The 27,770-nt window shown below is 42.6% G+C and overlaps 2 protein-coding genes across 4 annotated transcripts in view; both read left to right on the top strand.

Annotated features, from left to right (window-relative positions):
* The first annotated feature begins 813 nt into the window (after nucleotides 1-813).
* Nucleotides 814-12,537, top strand: LOC131563401 (dipeptidase 2-like). Of its 3 annotated transcripts, XM_058813435.1 has the most exons (11): nucleotides 814-1,024; nucleotides 2,633-2,916; nucleotides 3,697-3,823; nucleotides 4,300-4,429; nucleotides 4,745-4,886; nucleotides 5,349-5,418; nucleotides 5,911-6,087; nucleotides 6,593-6,680; nucleotides 7,268-7,343; nucleotides 8,977-9,112; nucleotides 10,357-12,537. In XM_058813435.1, the coding sequence occupies exons 2-11, from the start codon at nucleotides 2,783-2,785 to the stop codon at nucleotides 10,540-10,542; spliced, it is 1,266 nt and encodes a 421-aa protein (XP_058669418.1). In that variant the 5' UTR covers nucleotides 814-1,024; nucleotides 2,633-2,782; the 3' UTR covers nucleotides 10,543-12,537. The 3 variants fall into 3 exon arrangements, with proteins under 3 accessions (XP_058669418.1, XP_058669419.1, XP_058669420.1); XM_058813436.1 differs by lacking the exon at nucleotides 4,745-4,886 and having other exon boundaries at nucleotides 4,326-4,429; XM_058813437.1 differs by lacking the exon at nucleotides 814-1,024 and having other exon boundaries at nucleotides 2,676-2,916; nucleotides 4,326-4,429.
* Nucleotides 12,538-21,453: 8,916 nt separating this feature from the next.
* The window catches only part of SLC12A4 (solute carrier family 12 member 4), a 47,572-nt gene continuing 41,255 nt past the window's right edge, over nucleotides 21,454-27,770 (top strand). The window contains exon 1 of the mRNA XM_058813803.1: nucleotides 21,454-21,686. Coding sequence (XP_058669786.1) covers nucleotides 21,545-21,686 — 142 coding nt within the window. The 5' untranslated portion in view covers nucleotides 21,454-21,544. The remainder of the gene's footprint in view (nucleotides 21,687-27,770) is intronic.

Here is a 27,770-nt window from a genome sequence, read left to right as displayed (position 1 = left end):
TCTGTTTAAGTTTTCCAGTTAGTGGGAACTAGAGGATTGATGACAAATGTGTATTCACTTAAGACATGACTTGCACAACAGGTCTGTGGGAGATTGGATCATGAGATTTGGTCATTTCTCTGCAATGAATCCTAAACAAAATCATTATGCCCTTTTGGTTTCCGGTAAAAATATGAAGTGAAATAAAAATTATGATAAGCAGACGACTTCATGTGAAACTCTAGCGTCATGGTTTTGCATATATTTCCTTGTTCCTAAATTTTCGTGTTTGAAAGGGAGTGAAAAGTCACAGTAGGTTCAGAGACTGAAAAGTCACAGTAGGTTCATAATTATTTTTGGAAATGTCACATGTACCTTGTGACTATTTTGACCTTTGTAAATATAATACAGTGGCACTGAAAGTCCTGAATAAAGTACAGCAGGTATGGCAACACAAAGTAGATATTTACTGGCTGAGGTATAGTCAATGTGAATAAGCAAGCCCTAGAACAGGGGTCTGGAAAAGTTCTATGTTCTTTTTCATAGAAGATATCAAATCTTCTACTGAATGAGGTCCTGAGCAACCTGATCTAACTTTGGAGTCACCTTACCTGGGCCCAGGTGGCTGGACTAGATGACACCCCACCAAAAACCCCTTCCAACCTAAATTTTTCTGTGGTGAGAGGCACCTATTTCTGAACCACACAAGCAGTGACTTTAACACACCATCTGCTCGGGAACAGAGGCACTGTGGACTGCACAGCCAGGCTGCCACGAGAGGGAGGAAACGCTGGGTTTTTAACAAGGCACAGCAGAAGCCTTGTGGGGCTCCCCCGTGGGTGTAGCTGAGCTGAGAGCTCTGCACAAACCTTGCATCTCACAAAGTGGCATTTTCCAAATGCCTGCTGTGTGTGCAGCCTGTGGCACGAGCTAAAGGAGCACAGGAGGTTTCTTGTTGCTGCTGGGATGCCAGGCAGGTCCAGTGCCCAGCTTTAGCTGACGGATCCAGCACAGAGGAATGTGGATTTTGACTCGGCTGGAGAAGGTAACTGCTCCAAGGAGCCTCTAGATAAACAAAGAAAAGCTATAAATCTTATTTCAGCTTCCACTTCTCAGCTCTACTCAGTCAGCTTGGGAAAAAACTCTGTGGGTTTTGTATTTAAAATGTTGTTTAAACAGGGATGCTAATATACCATCTCCTTAATTTTGTGTAGCGCTTGCAATGCTCCCTCAGTTTTCAAGTACTGATCTCTGAATGATGATTTAATTATGAGTCTTTTTTTATACCTAAACAGTTTCAAAGGCAAAGGAGTCTTACTGTCAAAGTATAAAGAATATTTTGCACAAAACTGAGAAGATAATTTGATTAGCAAATCTATAGAAAATTCTTGTAGCAACAAAGAACTGCATTTTTGTACACATACACAGAAAGATGATTTGGTAATGTATAGATGAAAATAATTTATTTTAGCAGTCAAACCACTGGAAGAACACTTAGTTCCTGGTGAAAAATCTTCCTGAAAATTGCTGTTGAATTCATAGAAAAAAATTGTAAATATTTGGACCAAAATCTACACTGTGTATCAGTTTTTATAGCCTCAGAACAGTTTTATTGTGTGAAAAAGGCTTGCTACATTTTCATTAAGCAGTTTGAACAGACATGTTATATGAACTTCAATGAGTATATGAGGCCAGAGCAGATAATAAGCTATAAAATCTTAGTTTTTCCTTTACAGTCCTTTTGTCAGGATCTGGCAGAGCTCTAGAGATTCAGGCTGCAGATCTGTCCTGTGTTTTGGCTTGAGGAATTTGCAACCAAAACATGTCTACAGAAACTAATTTGCTTTTGTGGTACTAACTTGTCAGAATTCTTCTGCTTGGGCAGTTTTTCGACCTTGTCTTTTTAACATTTCACATGCTGAGCTGCCACAAACAAATTTAACATTTTCTAGATTAGAGATACAAAGACTTTTTTCCCTGTGGTAACAAAGTCTGCATTTGTGGTAAAAGGATAAGTCTGTATTTGTGCTTTGACATTTGAGGGAAATCTCTATGTTTGCAACAGAGCAGAAAAGAAACAGCTTCTGATTGCTCTCTAAACTTTATGGTTTTGTAGAAGTGCTGTTCCACTAAAGTTTTTGGATCTCACAATACATGTTTATTTCTGATGCATATTTATGGAAGAAAAACTTCTAAGACTCTACTGCTATCAGAGGAAGGATTTTGAGGATGGTTTTGTTTCTAGCAATCACTGCTCCTTTCATCCCATCTGATGTTCTGTGTGGTTTAAGTTCACTTCTCAACTTTCTCAGAAAACAGTTTCTGTGCTCATTTCAATGTGGTATTTCCCACAGAAAGAGAACAAGCAAGTTAACATAATGAACAAAACTATCTTCTTCTGCTGTTTTGGAAGCTGGTTTTGGGTGTGAGTCCAGGGTGTAGCAGGCTCAGCTACAGCTCTGACTGAGCAGTTGGTTCCCTTCAGCTCTGAGCTGGTGGCAGCAGCAGAGTTTATGGAGAGGTCATATGTGCAAGAAGCACAAATAGCCAGAGAACCTAAAATCTTTAGGAGAATGTAGCAGTTTCAGAGTTTCTAATGCTACTTTCCCTTCTGTTTACTATTATTTCTTTGTTTTTTTCTTTCCTCCTTCAGAACTCACAGCAGCCTTATCAGAAGGAGGAGCATTCAGCTCTGCCTGCACTGTTAAGCCTAAAGTCTCTGCAGACTGGAAATTTTGCTGTTTCATTGTCATCAGTGAACATCTGTGGTATCCCTGTGCTCTAGCACTTTTTCCACTGGAAAATGGGAAAGAAGAGAAATATGGCAAAGTTATTGTGGCTGCTGATGTTCTTTTCTGATATTGTGCCATTCAGCTGTGAGAAATCAATGAGAGAAAGAGCCATTGAGCTGATGCAAGATGCACGTTTGATCGATGGGTATATAAAATATATTCAATGAAATCCCCTTTGTGAGTCTGACAAGGGTGGAGGAAATGCTGAAATGTCAGATTAGCAGAAGCTTGGGCTGTTATGAGCACACAGCACTGAGCTACCATTACAGTGACACATTGGGAAAGAATTTGGGTTCAGAGGGTATTTAATGTAGGATTGTGTTACCCTAAACACTGTTTGATTTTCTGGCCAGGTGTCACAGTTTAACCCCACCTGGCAACTGAGCCCCACACAGCCCTTGCTCACTTGTCCCTCTGGTGGGATGAGGGAGAGGATCAGAAAAGTGAGAAAACTTGTGAGTTGAGACACAGACAGCTTAATAAGGAAAGCAAAGGCTATGCACAAACAAAGCAAGACAAGGCATTAATTCTTCCCATGACTAAGGCGCTCAGCCATCCCCAGGAAGCAAGGCTCCATCACACATAACGTTTTCTTAGAAAGATAAACATCAGGATTCTGAATGTCTCCTGCCTTCCTTCTCCTCCCAAGGTTTATATGCTGAGCATATGGTCTGGAAAATCTTTTGGCCAGCTGGGGTCAGCTGTCTCAGCCGTGTCCATTCCCAACTTATTGTACACCCCCAACCTGATCACTGGTGGGACCGGGGGAGAAGCAGAAAAGAAGAGAGACTTTTAGGCATCTATTGCTGGAAGGATTATTGGCAATTAATGTTCTAAGGGACTCCAAACAGTGGAAGAAATTACACTTGGGTTAGAAAGGGAACAACTTATTTCTATCACAAGCCCTGTTTGTTTTCCATTCTAGCCACAATGACTTTGTACTGCAGCTGAGAATACTTTACCAAAATAAAATCAGTGGAGTCAACTTGAGAGACCTCAACAGGACCCACACAAACCTTGCAAAACTTCAGGCTGGTTATGTGGGAGCTCAGGTATGTACTGCTGTGGTGGTGGGGCTCAGAACATATTTCTAAATTTGCTTCCTTCCTAGTCCTGATTTTGGTTCTTTATGTTGAAAAAGGAAAAAATAATATAATTGAAAAGCCACAAACACTCTTTCACGACAGCTGTGTTTCAAAAGTTTGGGTTTTATAATTCAGGTACTCTTAGTCAAAACAGCAGCATATGTTTTGTGATATATAAATTAAAGGAAGCTTATACTTACTTTCCTGCCTGTGCTGTGGAGTAGAGTGTATCAGGAGGCCTTAATCTGGAGTAGGTGCTTTTTTGTCTGGAGTGGGTGCTCTTGCCTTGCATCTTAGCCCTTTCTTTGGGGAAAAAGCTGCAGTGGCGACTCCCTTCTAAACTGCAGGAAGTTATTTTGGTCTGTGCTCCTGAACTATGAGCAAACAGAAGTTTCCAAGTTAAAACACAAGTTACCTGGTTCACTTGTCAATGTCTCTTTCAGTTTTGGTCAGTGTATGTTCTTTGCAGCGCTCAGAACAAGGACGCTGTTCGCCTGACCTTAGAGCAAATCGATGTTGTCAAGAGGATGTGCAACAGCTACGAAGAGCTGGAGCTTGTGATGACTTCCCAAGGTGATCTTCCTTGTAAAGGAATTTTTTAAACGTGATCACAGGAGGTGTGTTCAGAGACATGCAAGCAGACAAGATGTCCTGCTTTAAAGAGTAACTTCAACATTTCCTCTGAACCACAGCCACTGACTGTGCACAGCCCTGGTCCATTACAGTCATGAGAAAATTTGCCATATAAACATGTATTCTGTAAGCTCCAATTCTATGAAAATGTCTTTACTATTGCTTGCAATTTACACAGACAATTGCTGCTTGGTACTGCTGGCTTCTTATCTGTCATCAAATTACTTTGGAATCATCCTCCTTCGTGTTTTCCAGGTATCTCTGACAGTAAAAAGATTGCATGTTTGATTGGAATAGAAGGTGGCCACTCCATTGACAGCAGCCTGGCAGCACTGAGGATGTACTATGACTTGGGGGTTCGTTACATGACTCTAACACACACCTGCAACACTCCCTGGTAACCATTGTGCATATTTTTGTGTGACTGTCTAATGCAAAGGAGTGGCAGCTGCATGATGGGAGAACTATGGATTCAGACACAAACTTATCCTGTGAAAGACTTTGAACCAATTCAAGGTGATAGGTTTTGGGGATAAATAGTTTTCTGTGCATGTGGTGGGACACTACATCCATTATGTAGTGCTTGTTATGATCATAACTCAGGCACTTGACAATCTGATTGTCTTAAATTCCTTCACAAAAATCAACATTAGTTGATTAGTTGAACTTGAAAGCCGTTAAGAACATAAAAAGCACTGCCTGAACAAGATTCCTATTACATAGCTCATTATCCCCACTTTTGTGGGGCTGTGTGACATTGTAGTAATTTTTCTTTTGTGTAGTGCAACAGTTTTCAGCTGCTGATACTGTATTCTCCAGAATAATAAAATGTTTCTTCTCCCTCACTCCCTCTTTTAAGGTCTGAATCATCATCTAAAGGAATACACAACTTTTATCCTAGTGTTATTGGTCTGACTGCATTTGGCCAAGTAAGGATCTCTTTCAAATGCTAATCTGGGCAATCTGTCATGCAACTAACAACTTCTGGCCTTATCTTCTCAAAAGCAAACTGACATTAAAAATTAATTACTGGAAGTTCTTGATAGCTGGGAGGTGACCAGGATTTAGTCAAACCAAATTTCCTGTGATGTTTCTTAGGGTAAAAGAAGTGTTGGATTTAATTACAATTGTTTAAATACAGACTAGCTGTATGAATTCATAAGTGCAAGTAGTAAAATGTGAATAACACTTTTAGTGACTTATTTTGGATTGATTAAGTTTTCTAAGTTTTTAGCATGCTGGGTAATTTTGACTGAATAGATCACTAATTAATTAATAGGTACATAGCAACCAATTCAGGCACAGCATGTTTGTGACTAGCTGACAGCTGCAGAATTAATCTATCTATTTCCATATACTAGCCAAACAGCTTCCTTTCAGGAAACTTAACACTGACACTGTTGTCTGTACATCTGTTTTAGGAAGTGGTAAAGGAGATGAATCGCCTGGGTATGCTGATAGATTTATCTCACACCTCCTACTCCACTGTAAAAGCTGCACTCAACATCTCAAAAGCACCAGTAATTTTCAGCCACTCTGCATCATTTTCTGTTTGTAACCACTCAAGAAATGTTCCTGATGATATCCTCCAGGAACTGGTGAGTGATATGTTCTTGGGTTTGTTTTTGGAGGAAGGAATTTGTTGGCTTTACTTCTTGGGGGTTTTGTTTTTTGTTTTAATGGCAATGATTGGATGGGCTGCAGTTAACGTGCATTCAAATCATGATGTTTACTTTCCACCTCCTCATTCCTGAATTTAATTTAGAAACAGATCCTTGAACAGCAGTTTACAATTGCTTCTGGGGCATTTTCTCTGGGTTGTGTTTAGCCTTTGACTACAAAAATAAAGTGTTTGCAAATACTTTGGAATTCTGGTTGAGTTTGCTGGATGTAGTCACTGCACTTCTGCTGATTCAGTCTGCATGAAAGTAAAATGAACACAGGGGAAAGGGCAGGGAGGCAAAGCCTTGTGTTGCCATCTGAACTTTGACTTAATGTTGCTGTTCTCACTGGTGGATGGGTGTAGAAGATTCTGCATTAGATGCCCACGAAGTTTGCAGGGCACGAGTGTTCACTCATCACCTGTCTCTTCATATCTTTCAGAAAAAGAACAAGGGAATTATCATGGTGTCTTTCAATGCAGATGTACTGGCCTGTGGCAGAAAAGTTGTTAATATTTCTACCCTTGCAGGTTTGATGTTTATATACTTTAGTTTTTATGGGTTCTACAAATTTGTACAAATTCTGTGAATATCCTGGGGCATGCATCGTTTTCAAGGCTGTGTAAATTACACTGCTTGTTTATTCCATCCACACCTTAGCCCAGCTCTAGGTACTTTCCTAGCTAATACTCATTAAACAATAACAAGAGGTACAAGATGTGTGTGTAGCTGGAGGACACAATGCTCACAAACAGAGCCAACAGCCATTAATCCCAAAGTAGTTGTTACTTTCTGGAAAACACCTTAAGCCTATGTAATTAAGAGTGGGAAACATAGGTGTGTAATGGATAATGAAAATTCTATTGGTATAATTGGGCTGCTTGTTAGGAATGAACGCACTGTGATGCTCATGTCTCTTTCCTCATTTGCATTTCGTCAGTGTAGCTGTTATTTTGAAGGTTGCTGCCTGATGGGGTGTCTTTGGACTTATTAAAAAGGATTTTATCAAGAACCCACTACTAAGGAGAGCTGTTACCCAGTACCAATATGTATGAACTGTAATAGTCTTTTTTTTTGTTAGGCGCTTAGGTGTTGTTTTCTTGATGTTTTCTTTCAGATCATTTTGACCATATAAAGGAAGTTGCAGGCTCAGAATCAATAGGAATTGGTGGTGACTATGATGGAGTGCAACGGTGAGTAAAGTTGTACAAACATTGACATCTGCTCCTTAAATTATGTGGGTTTTGGTTCATTTAAGGGAAAAAAAGAAGGCAGACTAAGAAAAAGTGGTATCAGATTATCTTGTAAAGAGCATTAACCCAAGTTTTATGAAAGAGGGGCACAATAATTCCTTTTTAGAACTGTATGAAGCAGTGCTACAAATGGATCCTCACGCCCTATGAACTCTGAAGCCATGTGCTCTAGGTGGTGGTTTGGGCACACAAAACCAGTGATAGAGGATGTTTTTCTCCAAAAGCCACAGATGAATGACAGAAAAGCTGCCTGAACCTTTATATGGTAAATGGTTCAGTCCAGAGAGGAGCTGCAAAACTCTTTCCTCCACTCTCCTTGGGGAAAGCCCAGAGAGTTTGGGTGCTGTGAAGCCACTCCTGGTTTTGGGAAGTGTTTGAGGCAATCAGAGCCTGGTGAGCAGCCTACCACGAAACCTCTCCTCTCCTGGCCCACTGCAGTTACAGCACAGGAAACAAATGCAGGTTGGGTGGCGTTTGCTGCTGCAACCTTAAACTTTTTTTTCTTTTTATCTTTCTATTAAATCATTACCTCCTTTTTCTTTTTTCGTTTTCTCCTGGAGTCAGGCCTGCTTCGGAATGAAAGTCAGAGTCAGGCCCCCATCTGTGAAGTACAAACATCTGTGAAGTACAAACCCATTTTGTCAGCTCCCATGATATCATAGCTCTGAAATGATTATGTTCAAAATAAAAACACAGTTTGCAAGGAAAGGACACATTTTATCATGAATTTTCTCAAAGACCATCAGTTAAATTGGTGGTGGAGTTGTTGAGGTCCTAATTCATGCTAGTACTGCCACAGATTTTTGAGATATGCTGATCACCATACCTTCATGGAACAGAAGAGTAGCAAAAATATTAGTCATCTCAAAACAACATCAAAGTCTTATGGAAATACAATTTAAACCAGCTGTTTGATGCAGGTTTTGCAGCCTTTTTATTTCTAAATTATTTTTATTCTGACAAGAATTAGCACAGGCATAGATCAGTTTTGCTTTTTTGTAATTTCTTCAGTAGAGGCTCTGAATAGGTTTCTTTCCACTGCCTAAACAATTGGCTTAATCCAAACTAATATTATTATTCTAATTGGAGTATTTTTTGTAAATAGTTTGTAAACAACAGAGTTCACAAAATTGTCTGCAACTCCAGAGCTCATCATGTGTTTGTAGGTTTCCTTTTGTTCTCAGTTACATGAGTGGATTGCCCCAACTTCATCTGTGATGCAGCTGTTTCCTCTTACTCTGAAGTCCTGATGGAAAGTGTGGATTACCATATACATTAATTTCTGGTTATTTTTTCCCCTTTTGGTCTTCTATCCTCCTATGCTCTTATTTTGCCTCTATAGAAGTGCATCTTCATTCCAGTTGTGTTCTGTTTATTGGGTCCTAGGTGAAGAAAAACACTTTCGTTGTGTCCCAGTGCTGTTTCTGTTTGTCAGCTGAATTCCCAGAGGAAGAATTGGGTCCAAAGTCAGCTCACTTCAAAAGTCAATATGTGCAAAAGACTAATTAAAACCCTTTTTCTCCAACTTGCCAGTGATGTGTTTTAGATGTTCTTCTGTGACTCTTGCCAACAGCTTTCCCGAGGGATTGGAAGATGTCTCTAAATACCCCTCTTTGATAGAGGAACTTCTTAGAAGAGGATGGAATGAAACTGAACTGAAAGGAGTCTTAAGGGAGAACTTTCTCCGTGTCTTCAGGGAAGTAGAAAATGTAAGATTTAAATCCAAACTGAATCTTGATTCTTACCAAGAGGGAAAGATGAATTGTTGGTGTTTTGTTGTGCATTTTTTGGGTGGGTTTTTTCTTTGTTTTTTTTTTTCCCCATTTTATGTGTTTTGTTTTGGAGAGGTTTTTTTGTTCAACAAGAGAGGGAATGTAAGCACCTAATTCAGTAAATCCAAACGCTGGGAAAGAAACCAAGATGGCAAGAGAGTGTTAGCAGCATAAAGGAAAACAAGAGAGAGCAGACAAAGCTCTTTGGAAGTTTTTCTCTCTGCAGTAATCTGATAAGCACACATCAGTGACTTCTAAATGGAATCACTTCATGGTTTGGAGAAGCTGCGGATGTACCAGCATCGCAGTCTGGCCGTGCTCGCTGGGGCAGCAAGGAATGTTGACTCCTGCAAATCAATTTAATTCTTGTCATGGGATTGGGCTGCTGTTCAAAAGGCCTCTGCCATGGCCATGCCACTAACAAGCCATAAACATAACAACTAGATCCCAATGAGCTTTAAGTATAAATGGTAAATTTTAATCCAGAAGGATGAGGGAGGAGAGGAGGGAAGGAGACTGGATAAGAGTAGGGCCCCCTCAATGGTAACTTTTACAAATGCCTCTGCTGAAACTTCCAGACTGCTTGCCTCCTACTTTTATTGACAGGGATAGGTAAGTAGATATTACACACAAAGCCTTATAGACAACAGATATTTCACAGTGACCTTTCTTCCACTTCTCTTTTTCGGGCATGTTGGATGAACTGAAATTAGTGAAATTTGAACTATTCCAGTTAACCTGCCAAAATATCTCCATAATGCTGACCTCACTGTGTGGCAGACTGACATTATGGAGAGGCTCAAATTCACCTCTCCTAACCAATCTGTGGGATTTAATGATGTTTTTTTCCCATCTAAATTAGAGATGTTTAAGTTCTGTCTTGAGAGTGAGAAGCTCTTGAGAGCTCTTTTCAGGAAAGAAAGTTCATGAGTGTGTGTTCTCCAAATGTGGAGAGAGCCAAGACAAAGAGCAGCCAGACCTGTGACTCTTGCCTGTAATGTGCTGAATTCTGGGAAGTGCTTCACAGGAATGGATACAGCAGAATAATAATATTGATTTCCTCACACTCAGATGTGGTTTTGCAATACAGCTTGAGTTGGGTAAATAGCATTGAATTTGCTAGCTGCATAAAGCTGTTGTGCCAGTGTGGCTTTCAGGGACAAACTTTTGAATTTTTGTAGGTGCGGAACAATTTTGCAGTAATGGGCGTAGGTGAAAGTGAAATTCTGCAAGAAACAAAACACTCCTGTCGCCTAGACCTACGTAAGCCTCAGCCTCAGCCATCCAGGTCCTTTGGATTTCCTTCTGTGGCACAGCCTTTCATCCTGACACTTGTATCATGTTTAATGCTGTATTATGTATCATAAGCTTATGGAGTCTAGAGAGATTTTTGGAATACTCTGCAATGCAGCTACTTATCTTTCTGTGATTTGTTAGCAGAAGACCATTATAAATTTTAAACATAATTTCTATAAATTCATCTTCATATTTGAAAAGTCATGTAAATTATAAATGATGTAGCAAAAGTGTTTAGAATTTGAACTGATAAATTCTGTATCACCTTGGCTAGACCAGGACCAACTTTGTTAATGGAAAATATTCACATTTAAAGAATAAATTCTGTAATACTCAATGCATGGTTTTGGTACTCATATTGTGGAATAAAGACTGGAGCCCAGAACCAGCAGTTTCACACAGGAACTAGAAATTATGATTAAGACATCTGTGCCAAGTAGTTTTCAAATATTGCTTCTTGTTAAATCATACAGCTTCCATCAATAGTTGATGCCTTACTCAGAGAAGACCAACCCCTGCCATATGGAGAAAAGTGCTTTTTTGGTTTGCTTGGGGTTTTGTTTTGTTTTTTGAGATGACAAGATGAGTGACAAGCCTATTCCAGCTTGAACTGCATGCCTACAACTAGCTTTAGAAACCCATCCTGCAGTACTAAACTCTTATTTTTGAACCCTGACCAGGACAGTGGGCAACTGGACAATTACTGAAGGGTAGAGGCAGATCTCTACATTCAGGTGCAGGCAATGCTGTAGATACTTTTTATAATTTGAGGAGAACTGTTTGCAGCATTTTCATGATGATGTGAACAAGAACAAGTCAGGACAAAGCAGGAATTCTGGCTAGTATGAGGGTTGTGGAAATCTTTTTGACATTGAAACAATTATCCTTATCAATAACACGTTTTATTATTTCATTTCTATTCTAGCTGGCTAAAATCAGACCATCGCCAGCGGATTCATAGATGCAAAATTAGACAGAGATCTTTTTATTTTAAATCTGCTGTTTTGGCCTGTGGAATACATTTTAAAATACACAAGAGCATATATTGAAATAGGCCTGCTCTTCATAGGCTCAAAACTGACATTTTAGTCAATATACTGAGATTTATAATGAAATGATAAGATGGCAGCACCACATCTTTGTGTAGTCTGTTCCCAGTGCTTGCTGGTAAATGCTTTCCCATGATATTTGCTGTTAATGGTGATTTTTTTATACCAATTTTTATTTACTAATATGACATCTACGGAATTTAGACAATGTAGAATAAAAGCTCTGTAATTGATCTAAAGAAAGCATTTGTAAGCACACAAAGTATTTAACAACAAGAGAAGGCTGAGCATGAATAGGATGAAAAACCAGCACATTAGGCTTTTTTCTAGAGGAATTTGAGACTGTTCCTACCATCCATTTCTGTATTTTGTGTACAAGCAGGGTTTCTGGAAGAACTCTGGTATTTTATAGCTTCAAAATTAGGCTTCATTAATTTTTTTGATAAGATGATCTCCTTGATAAATATATTCTAATTATACTTTTGTATGTCACCGAATTGTTTACAAACCATGGGAAACAATCTAGTTGCACAGAAGCCAACTTTAAAATAATAGTTTCTCAATAAATACTGATCCTGGATATGCATGTAGAAAGGGGAATTACTAATTCAGAAGTCTGGCCTCCCTGATATTGTTTGACTGTAATGAGAACTGGTTTTACTGGTAAAATCATTAATTCAATATGGCAAACATTTAATTCCCATCAGAACTTCTAATAGATTCATTGGACAACTTCCATACATGGTGTCTTTTCTCAGAACTAGGGCTCTGATATTTCCTTCCTTACACAAAATGTAAGATGTTTCTTTATTCCTTCCAGCTGTTTTCTTTATACTGTGTTGTCATTTTACTGCCTGCTAATTTTTACTTTTTTACCTTCCCATACTACAGCATGGACTAAAAATATATATTCCTTTTCTTAAAGATACATAAAATACTTTTCTATGACTTATCATCTATTATGTATTGCACTTGTTTGTTGACTGTGCAACGAGTAATTTGTAACCTTGTGGCAAAACAGAGACATGAAATTTCAATAAAATATTGGTTAAAATTGTGTAAGGACACTGGTGTAATCTCACAAAAGAGTGTAGGTGTTCAGAGGCCCATGAGACCCTGGAAGAACCTCACACCCCTGTGGCAGAAAGAAGGCCAGAGTAACATGAGGACTCTGGGTCAATGACAAAGGGAAGGGTTGCCCTTCAAGCCCCTGCTTGAAATTCAAGGAGGTTTAATCCTGCATGTAGGCAGTCAGCCTCATCTAAATTCAGATCCTGCTAAACCCATCCCAGCAAGTGCCCATGGGAAGGGATGAGTCACTGCACTGAGTCCATGAGGACATTCACCTGCAGCAAATCCCTGCTCCAGCTGTCCAGGGCATGGAGAACAAGGCAAAAAGGGGAACCAGGTGGGGTTCCTGCATCAGGGTTAGGATAACCTCTGCTTCACTGCACTTCTCACACATTTGTGATCTAAATGCCCCTTTTCCATTACCAGTTACAATGTTAATTCAGAAGGCTTCAAATAAGCTGCTTGTGAGAAACAAAATCAGAAGGCAAAACCAACAGATGAAATCTTGTGCACTGATTATCCATGTTATCTAGCTTATTTAATATCTGCCGCTAATTTATTTTTCTTAAATGATCAAAACCACACAACTTGAAGCATGGTAGGAAGGTGTCTTATTAGAAATTAATTTCTAATTAAAAAAATTTCTAATTTAATTTCTAATTAAAAAAAATTTACTTTCGAAAAAAATATCGAAAGTAAATCCATGTAAGGTGCAGCTGTGACTGCTCTCAGAAAAACTAGTGACCCTTCACTCTGGTGCCAGTGTCTCCAGCCCTGAGAGCAACTTGTACTCTTCACAACTTTGCATTTGTAACAACTCAAGCACAAAATGATTGTACTCTGTTTTCTGTCTCCCAATGGGAGGATGATTCATGCTGCAATTGAATGCCTTTGCCCTGCCCCAATTAATAACAGCCATTTGCATTGGTAATTCAAAATGCATTCAAGTTCAGCTGACAGATTCTATTATGGCTGCTGGTATCAGTGAAGTTCCAGATGTAATTGAGATGCAAACTTTGTAATAAGCTCTGTTGGCTGCCAAATGAAAGAATGCAAGTCATGACTTACCTCTTCTAAATAATGAGTTGTGCTAAGATGAATTCTGAAAATATTTATTAATATTTCTGTAAATCTCAAAATCTATGTACTATGAAGCACCTTAGGCTGATTTTCAAAAGACCCAAAGTTGAAGGCATCTTAAACAATCAAAAGCTCATGCTTTTATGTATGTGATATGAGCAGCCAAGAACTACAGGGATAACATTGATGCAGACTATTGATTTGGTTCTAAAAGGCTGGTGCCAGGGCCCTTCCCCCAGTACTATCCTTTCCCTGACTAATGGGCTGTAGCATCCACAGAAATAAATCACTTCACCTCTGAGTTGTCCATCTGGGCAAGTGATGATGCTAGAAACCAAACCTCCAAAGTCTGCTGCTGGTCTGACACACATGACAGTTCTGTCACCCAAAATCTGAGCAGTTCAGCTCCTGTACCAAACTTTCACCAGCAGGTGACTTGTCTGGGCCATGCAAGGACTCCTGGATGTTTTACATTAGATACAAACTACTCAGCTCCGCTGAATACCTACATTCCTCCTTGCATCTCATTGAGTTTCTCAAGCAACATGCCAGCATATTTCTGTTTCCAGGTCAGCAAACACTGTGCATTAAATCTAACCACCTATATGCATATGAGTTTATTAACTTTTTATTTTACACCCAAGGTTCAGTGGGCATCTGCCCCACAGAACCAACTTTGCCAAGCCAGCTGTTGCATCCCTCGTGCTGTGGGGTGAGGAGCAGTGCCCCAGCAGCTCCTCAGAGCCAGCTGTGCCTGCTGCCCTGCTCTGTCCCTGGCTCCTGGACACAGCACTGGTGTTTGTCTAAGCTGGTTCAGCCAGCTGCTCTTGCAGAAAACTTTTCTCCTTCAAGGGATGAGTTTCTTTCCCGCTGATGGTGTCAGAGATTGGGTTAACCATGCTCATTGTCAGGGGAGGGGAGGAGTAGAAAACCAGAGTGAGACTGCAGCAACTTGGATTTCTTCCATTTGCTATTGAAAGCAGCAGTTCTGTTTGCTCTTCTCTGGATTTATACATATGGAAGTGATCAAATTGCTTCAAATTCTGAAAACATAACATGATTAAAGTACAAAAGAATTAAGTAACCAGAAGATTCTTCCCACTAATAGTGGCTTTTATGTGCTCTTAAGACTTGTTGGATTTAATTTGCAGACCCAGAGCAGTATTTTAGTTGATCTTCTGAACCATTTCCAGGGCGGAGTGTGGTCCTGGATAACCCTGCTTGGACGGTTCTGGAAGGCTTGATTCAGTGGTTCAATAATTACCTTTTTCTCTTTTTTTCTTCCTTTTTTTTTTTTCCGGGTCTTCATTTTTTGTCTTGCTATCTTACCTAGAAGCCTTACATCTACATAGAACCACTCAACATGGGAATAGTTATTTGCTGGTATTATAATTATCCTTTTTTAATCTTCTGACACCAGAGAAATAGAAAAAGTTCCTCACATTCATGTTTATTTATAACTCCATTATGACTTTTTTTTTTTGTTTGCAAACAAAAGCAACAACAAATTCCTCTTTCCAAAAACTGTGACTCAGAGAGGTCTTGGGCTTGGTTCAGTTGCTTCTCTGTCATGAGACAACAAATAGTGGAGGGGGAAAAACCCAAGCTAAGTAAACAAAGTTCAGCATTTATCTTACAACAGAAAAATGTGGCTGCTTCTAATTAAGGCTCTGGCCCTAACAATCAGAACTCAAATGAGAGGGCACTTAATTCTTCTCCCCAGATTGTTTTTTAAACTCCATTGAGATGATTCTTTCCTCTGTATAATTGATATTTTCCTCTGAAGCCCTTTCTCAGCACCGGGTCTATCTGTTTTCATAAAACATTTCCTTTATCAATTCTGCAATTAAAGGAAAATATAAAGTCCAGGAAACAAGAATTCAGGTTCCTCTGAGGGTTGCTGCTGAGAAACAAAACAAAGATCAAACTAAGTGAGATTAAAACTGAAGCTAATACAAGTTTCATCACACAAATCAAAAGAAGGTCTCTTTAGTCTGGAATACAAACATTAGAATAAGTTTAATAGAGCTTTGGATTTGGATTAATCTTCCTGAGTTTCCTCCTGTAGATAAACTCAGCATCTCAAGAATCTTGTCTAGGTCTGTGCTCAGTTTCCTCTCTGAGCCCTTTATTAAAAATTAAATAGACCATGACAAATCTACCCATGCTAAAAATGCAACTGATCTGAAAATTGATCCACAGAGTAGTATTTTTTTCCAGCATCTTTATTCTACACTAAAAGTTACTGCCACATTTAACAAGTTTGTTGTAGAAAACCTTGATATAGTTGTTCTTATTTGAATGTGCAGAACCTGGGTGAGTAGGAAAGAAATGGCATCTCAAAGACTAAGCAACTCTTCAGTGTCTAAAGATGAGATCAAGGTTTTTTGTAGAGATGGCTAGTCTGTGCATCAAATACAGTCATAAATAATTTTACAAGTGAAGCAGAAGTTCCTTAAAGTAAATAAACTTTGAAGCTAAGTGGCACCATAGTGTCCTCTTGTGGTCTTTGAAGGTTTAAGCTGTGATATGTTTTCTAGCAGAATAGCAAAATTTCCAGTTGTCTTTAGCAAGAGCTTCTGTCTTGCTCAGTGTGGCCTTTCCTTGCCTCACTTTTCTCCTGGAAATGGCCCATGGAGGATTGCACATTGCATCTCCCACAAGCCTTTATTACATGGATGCTCCTGTCATGGTCCTCTCCAAAGGATCTCTTCCTGTCCTTGGCATGGATGCTGCTCTGTATGAGTGGGAAACCTTCACAGCCAGGCTGCCATTCCAGCCTGCTCTGGTGTGATCCTCACACGTGGAGAAGCAGGAATGTGCTGAAAACCAAAGTTCACTCTGGTGAAATGCTGGCCATGAACCGGCAGAATTCCTGCCAAGCCCGATGTCCTGGGAAACTATGCCTTGGCAGAGGTGAATTTTGTTTTGTTATTCTATTTCTGATGGTCAGCTCTTGGCCATTTGTCACCCAGGTCCCGCTCTAGTGGGAAAAATCTTTCAAACCAATGAATAACAGCTACAGATTCCCTGCTGTGTTAGGGGCAACATAATGTTAGAGATGAATTAAAAAATATATCTGAATTGCAGTGTAATGACTTATTTCTACAGATGATACTTTTCACTTGGTCTTGATTCTCCTAGAAAAAACAAAAAACTAAACTTTAGAAACAACAGAACTACTTAAAATTAGATATTTCTCCATGAAATTCAGGAAAAATAAAATATAAGAAAAGCTGTCCTCAAACAGAGTTTCAGATGCTGTGTTTATCCTTTAAACAAATGGGAAATCACTTGCTTTGAGCAGGAATTGAAATGCTGCTGCTTTTTGTTGTTTGATTGAGGTTAACATCCCACGTTGCAAGTCTGGAAGTCACCAACACCCCAGAACTGTACCAGGGCCCCCCATGTGTGCACCACACCCCTTGTGAGGGCTGAACCCTTGGAAGGACCAACAACCACTGATGGTAATTCCCTCCTGGGGAACCTCTGAGTGCAGCCTGCAGGGGAGGGATGAACCCCTGCACACAGAGCCTGTCTGGCAGCTGGGCATGTGTGCAGCCCCTGCTCGTGCTGGGCTCTGGAAGCCAGGCTCCTTTTGCAGTGCTGCAGAGGTGGGCACCGATGTCACAGACGTGTTTTATGAAAAATCCTTTCCTTACGATTTTTTTCTCCTGAGAAGCTGAGAGGCCTCAGGAACAAAATGTAAACAATGGTTATCTGCTGCTGTGGAATGCAACAGGTGCATCTGTGATTGGTCTCATGTGGTTGTTTCTAATTAATGGCCAATCACAGCCCAGCTGTCCAGACTGTCTCAGTCAGTCACAAGCCTTTGTTATGATTCTTTTTCTATTCTTAGCTAGCCTTCTGATGAAATCCTTTATTCTGTTCTTTTAGTATAGTTTTAATATAATATATATCATAAAATAATAAATCAAGCCTTCTGAAACATGGAGTCAGATCCTCATCTCTTCCCTCATCCTCAGACCCCTGTGAACACCATCACACCCCTGCAGTCAGAAGTGTTCAAGGAAAACTTGACCTCACTTGCCTGCCCTGAGGATTTCTATCAGGCTCCACAGCAGTTGACTAAACTGCCCTTCTGGAAGGCTCAGAGTTTCTCACAGAGCCTTTGAACAACACAGTTTCTACTGTGCAAGGGCACTGCCCCTTCGGCTGGAAGCTTTACCTGCTTAAGGTGGCTCACAAATATCCAGTGGCTTACTAATGCAGAACTGAACTGTGCCTTTGATTACATGATTTGCAGTTACGACCAATTTAAAAGCAGTTCCTGGTTGTGTATCAGAGGGGAGATGATGGATTTGCTGATCTTCAGGCTGCTGATTTCAGTGATGCTGTAAATGTAAACTAGACTACTGAAAACACAGACCTTTTCTCTTCTAATATGATTCTGCAGAGCTGAACTCCTTTTTTTTCTTTGGTGTGAAACCACCAGGCTTTTTTCCTAGAAGTGTAGTTTTTCTCTGTTGATATTGGAGTGGCGTGTGTAGAAAAATAAAAAAAAAAAAAAGAGGAAATTAAAATTATTGTCTCTGCTTTTTGTTTTAACTGACCAGTCTGTACCTATATGAAACCATAACCCCGAACTCTATTTAGCTTTGTAAAAAACAGGTAATTTTCATCCCTTTTATTTAATGAGAAGGTAGCAGTGTTGTTTTCAGGTAAATACTGTAGTACTGTAGACCATCCAGTTTCATTCCAGTATCATATTCATATCAGGCAATTTTTGAGAGCCCCTCATACCATTCAGAGTAACAGTCACTTATTAACCTTAGAAAAAAATAATTATCCAGGTTGAATTGTGCTCTCTTCAAAATCAGATGCTGAACAAAGTTGATCTGGGTAGATAACTTCTCATCTCTAAATACAGTCTTTCTGCAAGTCAGTAAAGGACCCTTGTCCTTAGACAAAAGAAATATTTTTGCTTCAATAGACTTGAATGGTTTCCTAGGGCTCAATTCTCTGCTAAGGCATTTGGATATCGCTTCCATTCCACAGAAGGGAGTTGCTGGTACATGTGCATGAGCTTAAATTTTTTTTAACTTTTTCTGCTCATGGGTTACAATTTCAGTACCACTGATTCTATGAAACTATAATGTTCTGTGATGGCACAGATGCAGTTTTGGTGCCTAAAGAGCAGTGTATCCTTGCCATATCTGCTTTCCAAAGTGCTATGAGAGGGAAACACCCATTTTAATGCTTCTTCCTGAATAAGCAGGACTCCAAAAACATTAACTTTGGAGACTTATTTCTTGCAGTCCTGCCTCCTTCTTCTAGGCCAGCTTACTTAGAGCAGACACTTTCACTCAAAACCTTTATAAAGTGGAAAAGTGGAAAGAAGACTGAACATGAACAAACATACTTAATGATGAATTAGCATCTTGCCCCTTTTCTATATAAAATTATTTGTCCCCTATCAATTAATTTTCCTGGTGGTTTTTGGTGGGGTTTATCTTGTAAGGTCAAACTTTAAATGAACACTAATGAAATGTAATTCAACCATAGAGGGTAAAACAGAAAATGCTACTTTTTGGCCCATTGTTCTACTTTCCTCTGGGGGATAAAATTATTGCTTGTTCAGAGAAATTGCAAGTAAAACTTTATAGATCTCAGGGGATCACATTTACAAACACGCTTCTTTTAGGCTTACTGGGAAAAAAAAAATCTCAACTTAAGTCTTCAAGAAACTAGGAGTTTTCAACAGAGGAAATGCTGTTCTTTTTTAAAATCTCCTCCAAAACTGATAAGGCTGTTTACAGAGATACACACAGCCACATGAAGATCCTTTTTTCCACGAACAGAGCTAAGTGTCAAAAGTAAAATGTAGGTTATATGAAAGCACAGGAGTCTTAGAAGTCTTTCCACCTGTCTGATCAATACCAAGAGGTGGAATCACCCTGACTTGCCCCAGAGGTGGTCCACCAGCAGCCCTGTGCTAAGTGAACTGAGAGACCTGCACCCCCCTGGCAGCAGTCGCTCCACAGCATGGATCCTTCACCTTCATTTCAAACCCCAAGTAATTAAAAGTAGACTTATTAGTCTGTTCTTGTGAACAAAGCATTCTCCCTCATGTTTGTCTCTCCCCTGCTCATTACAAATTTTTCTTCCTGTCGGAAAGGCAGGACATATTCATAAAACTGGGGGTAAGGTGGGAGCACAGGAAAGGTCCAGCCTTAGCCCCTTGCTCTGCTCCTCCTTTGCATCCTCCTGCAGACTCCTGTGGGATCCAAAGACAAATCTTACAGCTGTGCTGGGATGTCTTGTCACTGTACACACTGTACATTTCTTCAATAGGGAATATTTTAGTTTACAGAAATCTACAGAATTAGTGTGAATTGACAGTCCCCAGTAAAATACACAAACTGTTTTACAGAGTTTTGTCCTGATGATTACACAACACATTAAAAAGGGATCCTTCACCTGTCAAGGCCAGCTTTCAAATGCAGACAATAAATGACATTATCCCCTATTAATTCAAGTTCAAACTCCACGTGAAGGCCAAGATACCCGCTGCTGGTGCCAGCTTCGACAAATGTGAAGGCGATATCTCATTTTGCTCACTCGGGGAGTGGGGTGGCTGCGTGCCCTGGGCTGTACAGAGGGGATGTCACCGCTCTGCCTCCGGAGTGGCACGGAACAATGGTGTCCCCCCGAGCCCGTGTGAGCGGCAGGGCCACGCTGCATCCGTCTGCTGCCTTAGCAACTGTGCCTGCTTTGCATCCGGCTACCGACACCTCGGCCCGCATGCAAATCTGCCCTGCCCGATCTGCCCGCAGCCCTCAGCGCTGCCATCTTCCCCTTTCTCGTGGGCTGCTCCGCTTGCCACGTCCCTGCCTGGGGCTTCGTGTCGCCGGAGCCGGAGGGAGCACACGGGAAAGCGCAGCGCGGCCACCGCAGGCACAGGAAGCGGGGACAGCGGCACACACCGGGTACCGGCATCCTGTACACACCCGATACCGGCATCCTGCACACACCGGGTACCGGCATCCTGCACACACCCGATACCGGCACCCTGCACATCGCCTAGTACCGGCATCCTGCACACACCGGGTACCGGCATCCTGCACACACCGGGTACCGGCACCCTGAACATCGCCCGGTACCGGCACCGGGCGCACACCCGGCTCTCCGGGTACCACTGCGCCTTCCACTTGTCTGCCAGCCCCACGCCGGGCTGGAACCGGCTGCTGGGAGCCGTGATATCCCTAACTAGGGATAACCAGCCGTGATATCCCTAAATAGTACTCTCACTGCCCGGCCCGGCGGGCTCCCGGGTCCGCTGCCCGCGGCTCACTTGGTGATGCTCGCCCGCACCACCCCGTCCCTCCAGGCGCTCCTGGATCACCCGGCTCCATCCCCGCCGCCGCTCTCCGCGCATCGCTCCCGCCTAGCAAATGGCGGCGGCGGCAGGGGAGGGAGCCCGGGCCAGGATGGAGGGGAAATTTCCTCCCCGAGGCGGTCCGGCAGCGCCCGCAAGGGAGGGCGGCGGCGGAGGGCGCCCGCTCCGCCCCGCCCCGCTCCCGCCGCCCCCGGGCCCGGCTCCTGTCACGATGAATGCGGGAGGAAGGCTCCCCCTTCCCCTCGCCGCCTCCGGCCCCTCCTCCGCGCCCCCGCCGCCGAGCGCGGCCGCCCGGCGGAGCGACCCCCGCCCCCGCGCCCGGTGCTGGCGCGGCGGCCCCGGGGGCGGCGGGATCCGCACCGCCCCGCCGCTCGCTCTGGAATGGGTGGAGTTGAGGAGCGCGGTTTCCTGAGAGGAAGTGACCGCACGGGGCAGGAATGCGCCGCCGGCTCCGCGCCGCGTCCCGCCTGCCTCGCCGCGGTGCCGCGGGGAGCCCTCTCCGCCCCGCCAGCCATGCCGCACTTCACCGTGGTGCCGGTGGAGGACAAGCCCCGCGCCGAGTACGACAGCGTAGAAGGGCTCAGCTGGGTGGACTACCGGGAGCCGGCCGCGGCGCCCGCCCCCGGCGATTCCTACGACACCGTCAGCTCCGACGGTGAGCGGGCACGGCCGGGCGGGGGGCGGCGGTGCCCACGCTCCGGGGCTCGGGGAGCGCGGCTCCCGCCCCGCTGCCGCCGGCTGCGGCCGACACAAAGGCGGGGGCGCTGGCGGTGCCTGCCGGGCTGCTCGGGGCGCCGCGCCCTGGGGAGGAGCCCCCCGGGAGCGCCGGGCGGCGGCGGCTCCGCTGTTGCCACGGCCGGGACGCGGAGCCCGGCGCTCCGGGACAGCGCTGCCGCCCGTGCCAGCCCCGGGCCGGGCCGGGCCGTGCCGAGCGGGGGCGGCGCAGCAGGGGATGCCCTGGTGCGGGGTTCCCCGGAGCCAGCCCGGGGTTCCCTCCGCCCCCCCGGCGCTGGGTGATAGCCCGGGGTGCGGGGGGAGCGGGGCTGGCCCGGGGTATGGCTCTTATCGGTGCTCCCACAGGCTCCCTTCTCCGGAGGTGATAAGAGTGCGTGGAGATAGGCTCAGATGTTTTCAGTGCTCCACTGCGAAAATAAACGGGTGATAGAGAATGCAGTTAAATTAGCCGAATTTAACGGTGTCTGCTTTAGTTGTTTATATCATCCTAAAAAACACGGCTGCCCTGCAAGGTCTCTCTCCTGCAAACCGGGCCCTTGAATAGTACAGCAAGTGCTTTGTGCCTCTGTGGCTCTCTCAACTGCTCCTGCCAGGCAGAGCTGCTGCTTTTTCTTGGGGGTTAATTTATTCCAATTTCAGAAGAAGATCACGTAAGTAGGAGGGGATTTTGGGTGGTGAGAACTACATTCTTTAACTAGGCAGCTGATGGGAGTGCTCAGCCTGTCTTGGTGTTTTGCTGTGACTTTTAGATATAAATCACTTTAAATACAGTGAGTGTTTCTATTGGGAATGTGAAGGACACTTAGATTTGGGCAGCAATATAGTCCTGGTACAAGGTTGTTTTAGCTCTTTGTGCAATCTGTTCCTTTTTTTTTTTTTTTTTCCTGCCTTGGTTATGTTTAGCTTTCTGTAACCTTTAGGAAGAGGATCTTCCCATGGGTTCATCTGGTGAATCTGACTTACCCTCTGTGAATCATGAGTGACTCTAGGCAACAAAAGACAAAGCAGTAAACACCTGACCTGATCTTCCTTGCCTGTGCAGTCAAACTTCTCTGACTGCAAATGTACCTGAATGTACAGTAATCCCTGAAGGGAGCTGCACGCCTCAGGCCTGTGCTTAGGGAAGGCAACAGGGTTATTTTGCTGAGTGATACTCAACTGCCATAAGAACAAAGTTCAGTTCTGCCTTGTTAACTTGCTAATTTCTCTGAGAATACGCTTTTCAATCTCCAATACGTGTGCACTGGGAGTTTCTTTCTTACTTTGTATCATTTTCAAGGAAATTTTAGATTTTGAAGACCAAGTAGCTGACATAGCCCTAATGCCTGTTCTTTCCATGCCTAGTGTGGGTGTTTTAGGGTGATGAAAGGGAGGTGCTTTTCCCAAGCTGTCTGTTACTACAGACAGTTTGAGGCACTAGCCCTAAAGGCTGTGCAGGGCCCTTAATTTGTTTTGTAAAATAGGACTGTTTCACTCTCAGCCTGCTTACCATGCAGTCCCTGTGTGTATGACAGTAACAGGTGTTTTTTACCCGTCTCAGCAGGTCGAGGTGGACACCTCCTGGAATGCTTTTTCCAGTAGCTAGCTTTGGCCATGGGTTGGTAAGTGTGGCTTGTGGAAGCTGCTGCCATGGTGGATAAAGGAAGGCCAACTCAAACCACCTCTTATTTAGGTATGAGGCTGCCTGTAGGATGTGTGCAACCAACCCACTTGAGGATTCCCACTCAGCTCCTGTCACAGTCCATCAGTCACTGGCAGGCTGTGGCCTCTAACATGCTGCTGTCCCAGCTGCAGTGCACAGCCATGCTGCTGGAAGTTAGCTGAGTCTCTCTATTTTAAAGCTGATAAATATCTAGTAATTTCTCTACTAATATATGGTAGCTAGTTCTGTTTTTGTTTGAACTCTAACTGCCTTCCATTTTTTAATTTACTTTCACAGTAATTAAGTATTGTTTCATATCCTCGGGGTGTGTGTATGAAGAGATGTGTCTTGCCTACCTGTCCTGACAAGCATGTTCTTCCTCAGTAGCCTTTTCTGTTTTTCTCTGGGTTTCTTGGTTTGTAGCTCTGTAGAGGGGAATCTGAGCTCAATCTTGTGTTATTCCTTTCGGTTTTGGTGCTGGTTTCTACATCCTGTGCAGTTACCCTGGCCTCTCACACAGGGGATGTTGATGATGTGGCAGCTCCTGTTGAAGGCAGAATATCTCCGAGCTCTTCAGCACTGGCTGGAGCCTGCAGAGCCTTCTGTGGCAGCTGATTACAGCGCTCATGGAGGGGTTTGTTGGTGTTGGGGATGCCCCTGATTGGAGATAAGATAAACTGTGTGACTTGAGTGCAGGGTTCAGGTTGTAGGTGCTGGCCTTACCCAAGTGCCCACAGTTGTTCCTGGCACATGGATGCACACAGAGCAGTGCCTGTGTCCAGCTGTCTGTGCCCTCACATAGCCCCACCACAGGCAGTGTGAGAAAGTGGTTGCAGTTGTTCTGGTGAACCTTCTGCTGGGAAGATTTTATTTAGTCAGCTTGCTATTCAGAACCTGGTTCCAGGACTTGTTTGGATTGCTCAGTTTGGTTGGATGGGTTGAGGTGACTCAGTAAGGACATGGCCCTTGCAGAGTGTGGCCATGGCACTGCAGTTGTTTGTAGCTGCTCTGTAACAGTCTGCAGGCTGTGCTGTGCAGTGCTCCTTGCCCAATATCTTAGGCTGTTGCTTATGATTCTGGTGGATTCTTTTTTTGGTTTGATCTTTTTACCGCTGCCTTCATTTGTCATATCTCTGGTTTTGAAGGCTTTTTTTTTTTTCCTGAATTTTGCTTTTTTTAGGACATCAAGTTTCACATCTGCAGATGTGTAACTGTTCTGCAACAGAATTTCTTGTCAACCATTTCCATAAGAAGGCATTAGTCAGTGTGCAATAATTTAGCCTTGTCAGATAGTTCCAGTGCTTGCTTATGAATAAAATCAGCCTTTTATTTGTAAGTAGGTTCCACTGACTGCCACTGCTTATAATAGACTTTGACATCTTTCATTTAGAAAAAGAAGTACAAAGAATTATCCTGTGATCCTATGATAAACACGTGAGCCCTTCTTTATGGATCGTCAGGGATGAGAAATGTGAATTTGGCATCCCCTCTGTCTTTGAAATAAAGCCAGCATATTAGGTTGGGTACACAGGGCAAAAAGAGGGACAGTGGGGTCTGAATAGTGTTTAAAAAACCAAATACACTTTGCTTTAATAGAAATCTCAGCTCCACAGTCATTGTGCACCCAGTTAACCAAAGTGTGGCAACGTCATGTGTCCTGTGGGAAGTTATTTATCTTCCCTTGACTTTTGTGTGGAAAGGAGACACTAATCAGCTTGGTGTCACTAACTAGCTTTGGTCAGCTGCCACCCTTGGTTTTGCCAAGGAATTGCTCTGCTCTTGTTCCAGTTATCACATGGCTTCCTCCAAGCCCAGAGTTCTCTAACTAGACTTGGGACCTTTGCCTCGAGCTTGCATTCTGTGTCAGTGTGCTCAGTGTTCTTGTGCAGCAGCAGATTGTGCTGCTCATTTGCAGTGAGCTGCTTTGGAAAATGTGGGTAAAGTTCTGGTGTGATAGCAGTGTGCTTTTGCTTCAAACTTCCTGGTTCACTGCTTTAATCTGTGGTAACTTACTGTAAAGATTCTCAGTATTTTGCAAGACTTTTGCAAGCTCACATGAGATGTGTCTGAAGATACTTTTAATGGGGACACATAAATCATTCAAAAATTCTTCTTCAAAGTGCCTAATTCTTACATGTAGGTGTTTTGGCCAAGTTCAGAGATAAGATAAAATCAGTCATGTAATAAATTAGACAGTAGGGCTAAATAGGACAACAGAAACATGTCTACATTTCATTTAAGTTATCTTAAGAACTTCTGCTGGCAGCAGTGTGGCTAAATGGCACTGTTTGTTATGGTGGTCATAGTGGAATATTTTTGCATAATCTCTTAGCACATGCGTCTTCAGCATTTTTTGTGTTGCCTAAAAGCTGCAGAAAGGTCATAGAGGAGGCAGCCTGGGGTGGAGTTGAGGCAGAACCTCTGAATTGTTTCAGAGAAAAGAAAGTAACCTGAGAATAGCAGTACTGATGTCAGTGAACTGTCTTTTCTGGTGGTTTGTTAATTGTTCTCTTACTGAAAATGGAATGGAGACTGCATCTTTTTCAGTGTAGTAGCGTTTTGATGGGAAGAGGTTTTTTTCCCTGTTCTGCTGCTGTTTGGTTTCCCCTCTCTGAAAAGTATGATGTGTAAATTTGGAAATATTAAAGGTGTCCTGTCAGTGCTAAATATGTGAATATTTTTTTCTTTTCAGAAAGAGTACCTGTGGGATCCACAGCAATAATTATGGTTTTCAGTGCAGATCCTGAAAGGGGTCTTAGCAGCAGGGTCATACTTTAGAAGTCCTGGAAGGTTTTTTTGTTGTTAGGGCTTTTTTCCTTTTCTTTCCCTTTTTCTTTTTTTTTTTTTTTTTTCAATTCTTTTCCTTTCTGTTTGAGCAATCAGCAATTAGCACAGCAATGATTGCAGTGCTAAATTCCACAATGCTTTCCTCAGCAATGCAGGTGCATAGAGAAGTGGACTCTTGCTTCAGATAAGGAAAGATAAGAGTTTGGCATGTGAAAAATGAGAGTGGAAAAGTGCTTTGTGACATAATTAGCTGTTTATAATAGCTGGGTGGGTGAAGGAGGTGGTACATACTTCTTTATACCCTGTAATCAAAGGAATTCTTCTGAGGAGCTCATTTTCCTGGAGCCCGCGGTCAATACCTCTATTTTATTTTATTGGCTTGTAGTGTAGGAAGGTTTAACTTGTTAAAATGCTTGTCCAGGAAAACAAAAAACTTCTTGTTGCTGCACAAACTGCTGCTTTTGCTGAGCATGTCTCCCGCTTCTTCTAATTTGTGCAGTGACTGGGGCTGAGCTGAGAGGCTGCAGCTGTCCCATACCAAGGGGATGGTGGTGCCAGCTGCTGGTGAACAGGAGACCCGGCTAAATATAGGAAAACATGGGCCTTTTTGTGTGTTCTCTGGTATTCCAGTTATTTGAAAAAGCTCTGGGAGGAATCTCTGTGATATGTCTGAGTGATGTGAAAGCAGCTCCCGTACCCGTGTGTGTGTGTGTGGGTCTGCATGGTGCAAAAACCTAAGGGAAGATTGTTGAAAAAACCCAAACAAGCCTCTGTTGGTCTTTTGCAGCTGCAGATATTTGGTGTTTTGGAGAACACCTGCATTAGAAGGCTCAGCAGTTGTAGAAAAGAAAAAAAAATCATGAAAAGATGTGGAGTTTTTAACTAATTCTCTCTGCCTGTGCTTGCTAAGCTGCCATTCCAAACTTGAGTCTAAGTTGAGTTGAGTCTAAGTTTTGGAATATTTTAATAATGCTGAAGTGATATCTCCTATACAATCTCTGAAGTTTTCTAAAGAATTTTAAGTACATTTTTGGATGTCTTGTTTGTCTTACAGCTCTCTCTCATGTATCAAATTGATCTATGTGTGTTATTCAGTTTCCCCTTACAAATTTCTTCAGTGTTTCACTTGCTCAAAGAAAATAGTGACATCTGCTTTCTTTTCCCTGCTGCAACAAAATTGAAGTATAAGTTTTTGTGTGCTTTTCAGTGTAAAATTTAATTTTGGCTTTTGCTCTAAAGTTCTGTGTAGAATGAAGACTTAAGGTAGTTTGCAGTCTCATTGACTAGGAAATGTAGCCAAATCTAAATAAATTTAGCCTTGTAAATGTAGCCAAACCTAAAAATGTAGCCTAATAAATGCTGTTGGCTGAGGTTGGAACAACCACCTTGAGAAAACTCAGAGTTGGTGACCACTGCCTTGTTTTGAAGTGCAGGTGACAGGATGGGGGATACCCAGTGCCACAGGGAGAGCAAAGCTGCATTTGGTGACTTTCCCCTTCCAAGACCAAGTTAAGGATTTACATCTGTTTTTTATTGCGATGCAACAAATAATGTGCACATTGCTTTAAATTCAGA

The sequence above is a fragment of the Ammospiza caudacuta genome, chromosome 13 (assembly GCF_027887145.1).
Source record: "Ammospiza caudacuta isolate bAmmCau1 chromosome 13, bAmmCau1.pri, whole genome shotgun sequence".
Taxonomy (NCBI): domain Eukaryota; kingdom Metazoa; phylum Chordata; class Aves; order Passeriformes; family Passerellidae; genus Ammospiza; species Ammospiza caudacuta.
Note: the sequence above shows the minus strand (reverse complement) of the source record. Positions and strands in the feature narration are given on the sequence as shown.

Coding starts and splice junctions, on each gene's coding strand:
- LOC131563401 (XM_058813435.1), top strand. CDS start 2,783: ATGGGAAAGAAGAGAAATATGGCAAAGTTATTGTGGCTGCTGATGTTC. Junction 4,430..4,744: donor GCTTGTGATGACTTCCCAAG/GTGATCTTCCTT, acceptor CGTGTTTTCCAG/GTATCTCTGACAGTAAAAAG. Junction 6,088..6,592: donor ATGATATCCTCCAGGAACTG/GTGAGTGATATG, acceptor CATATCTTTCAG/AAAAAGAACAAGGGAATTAT.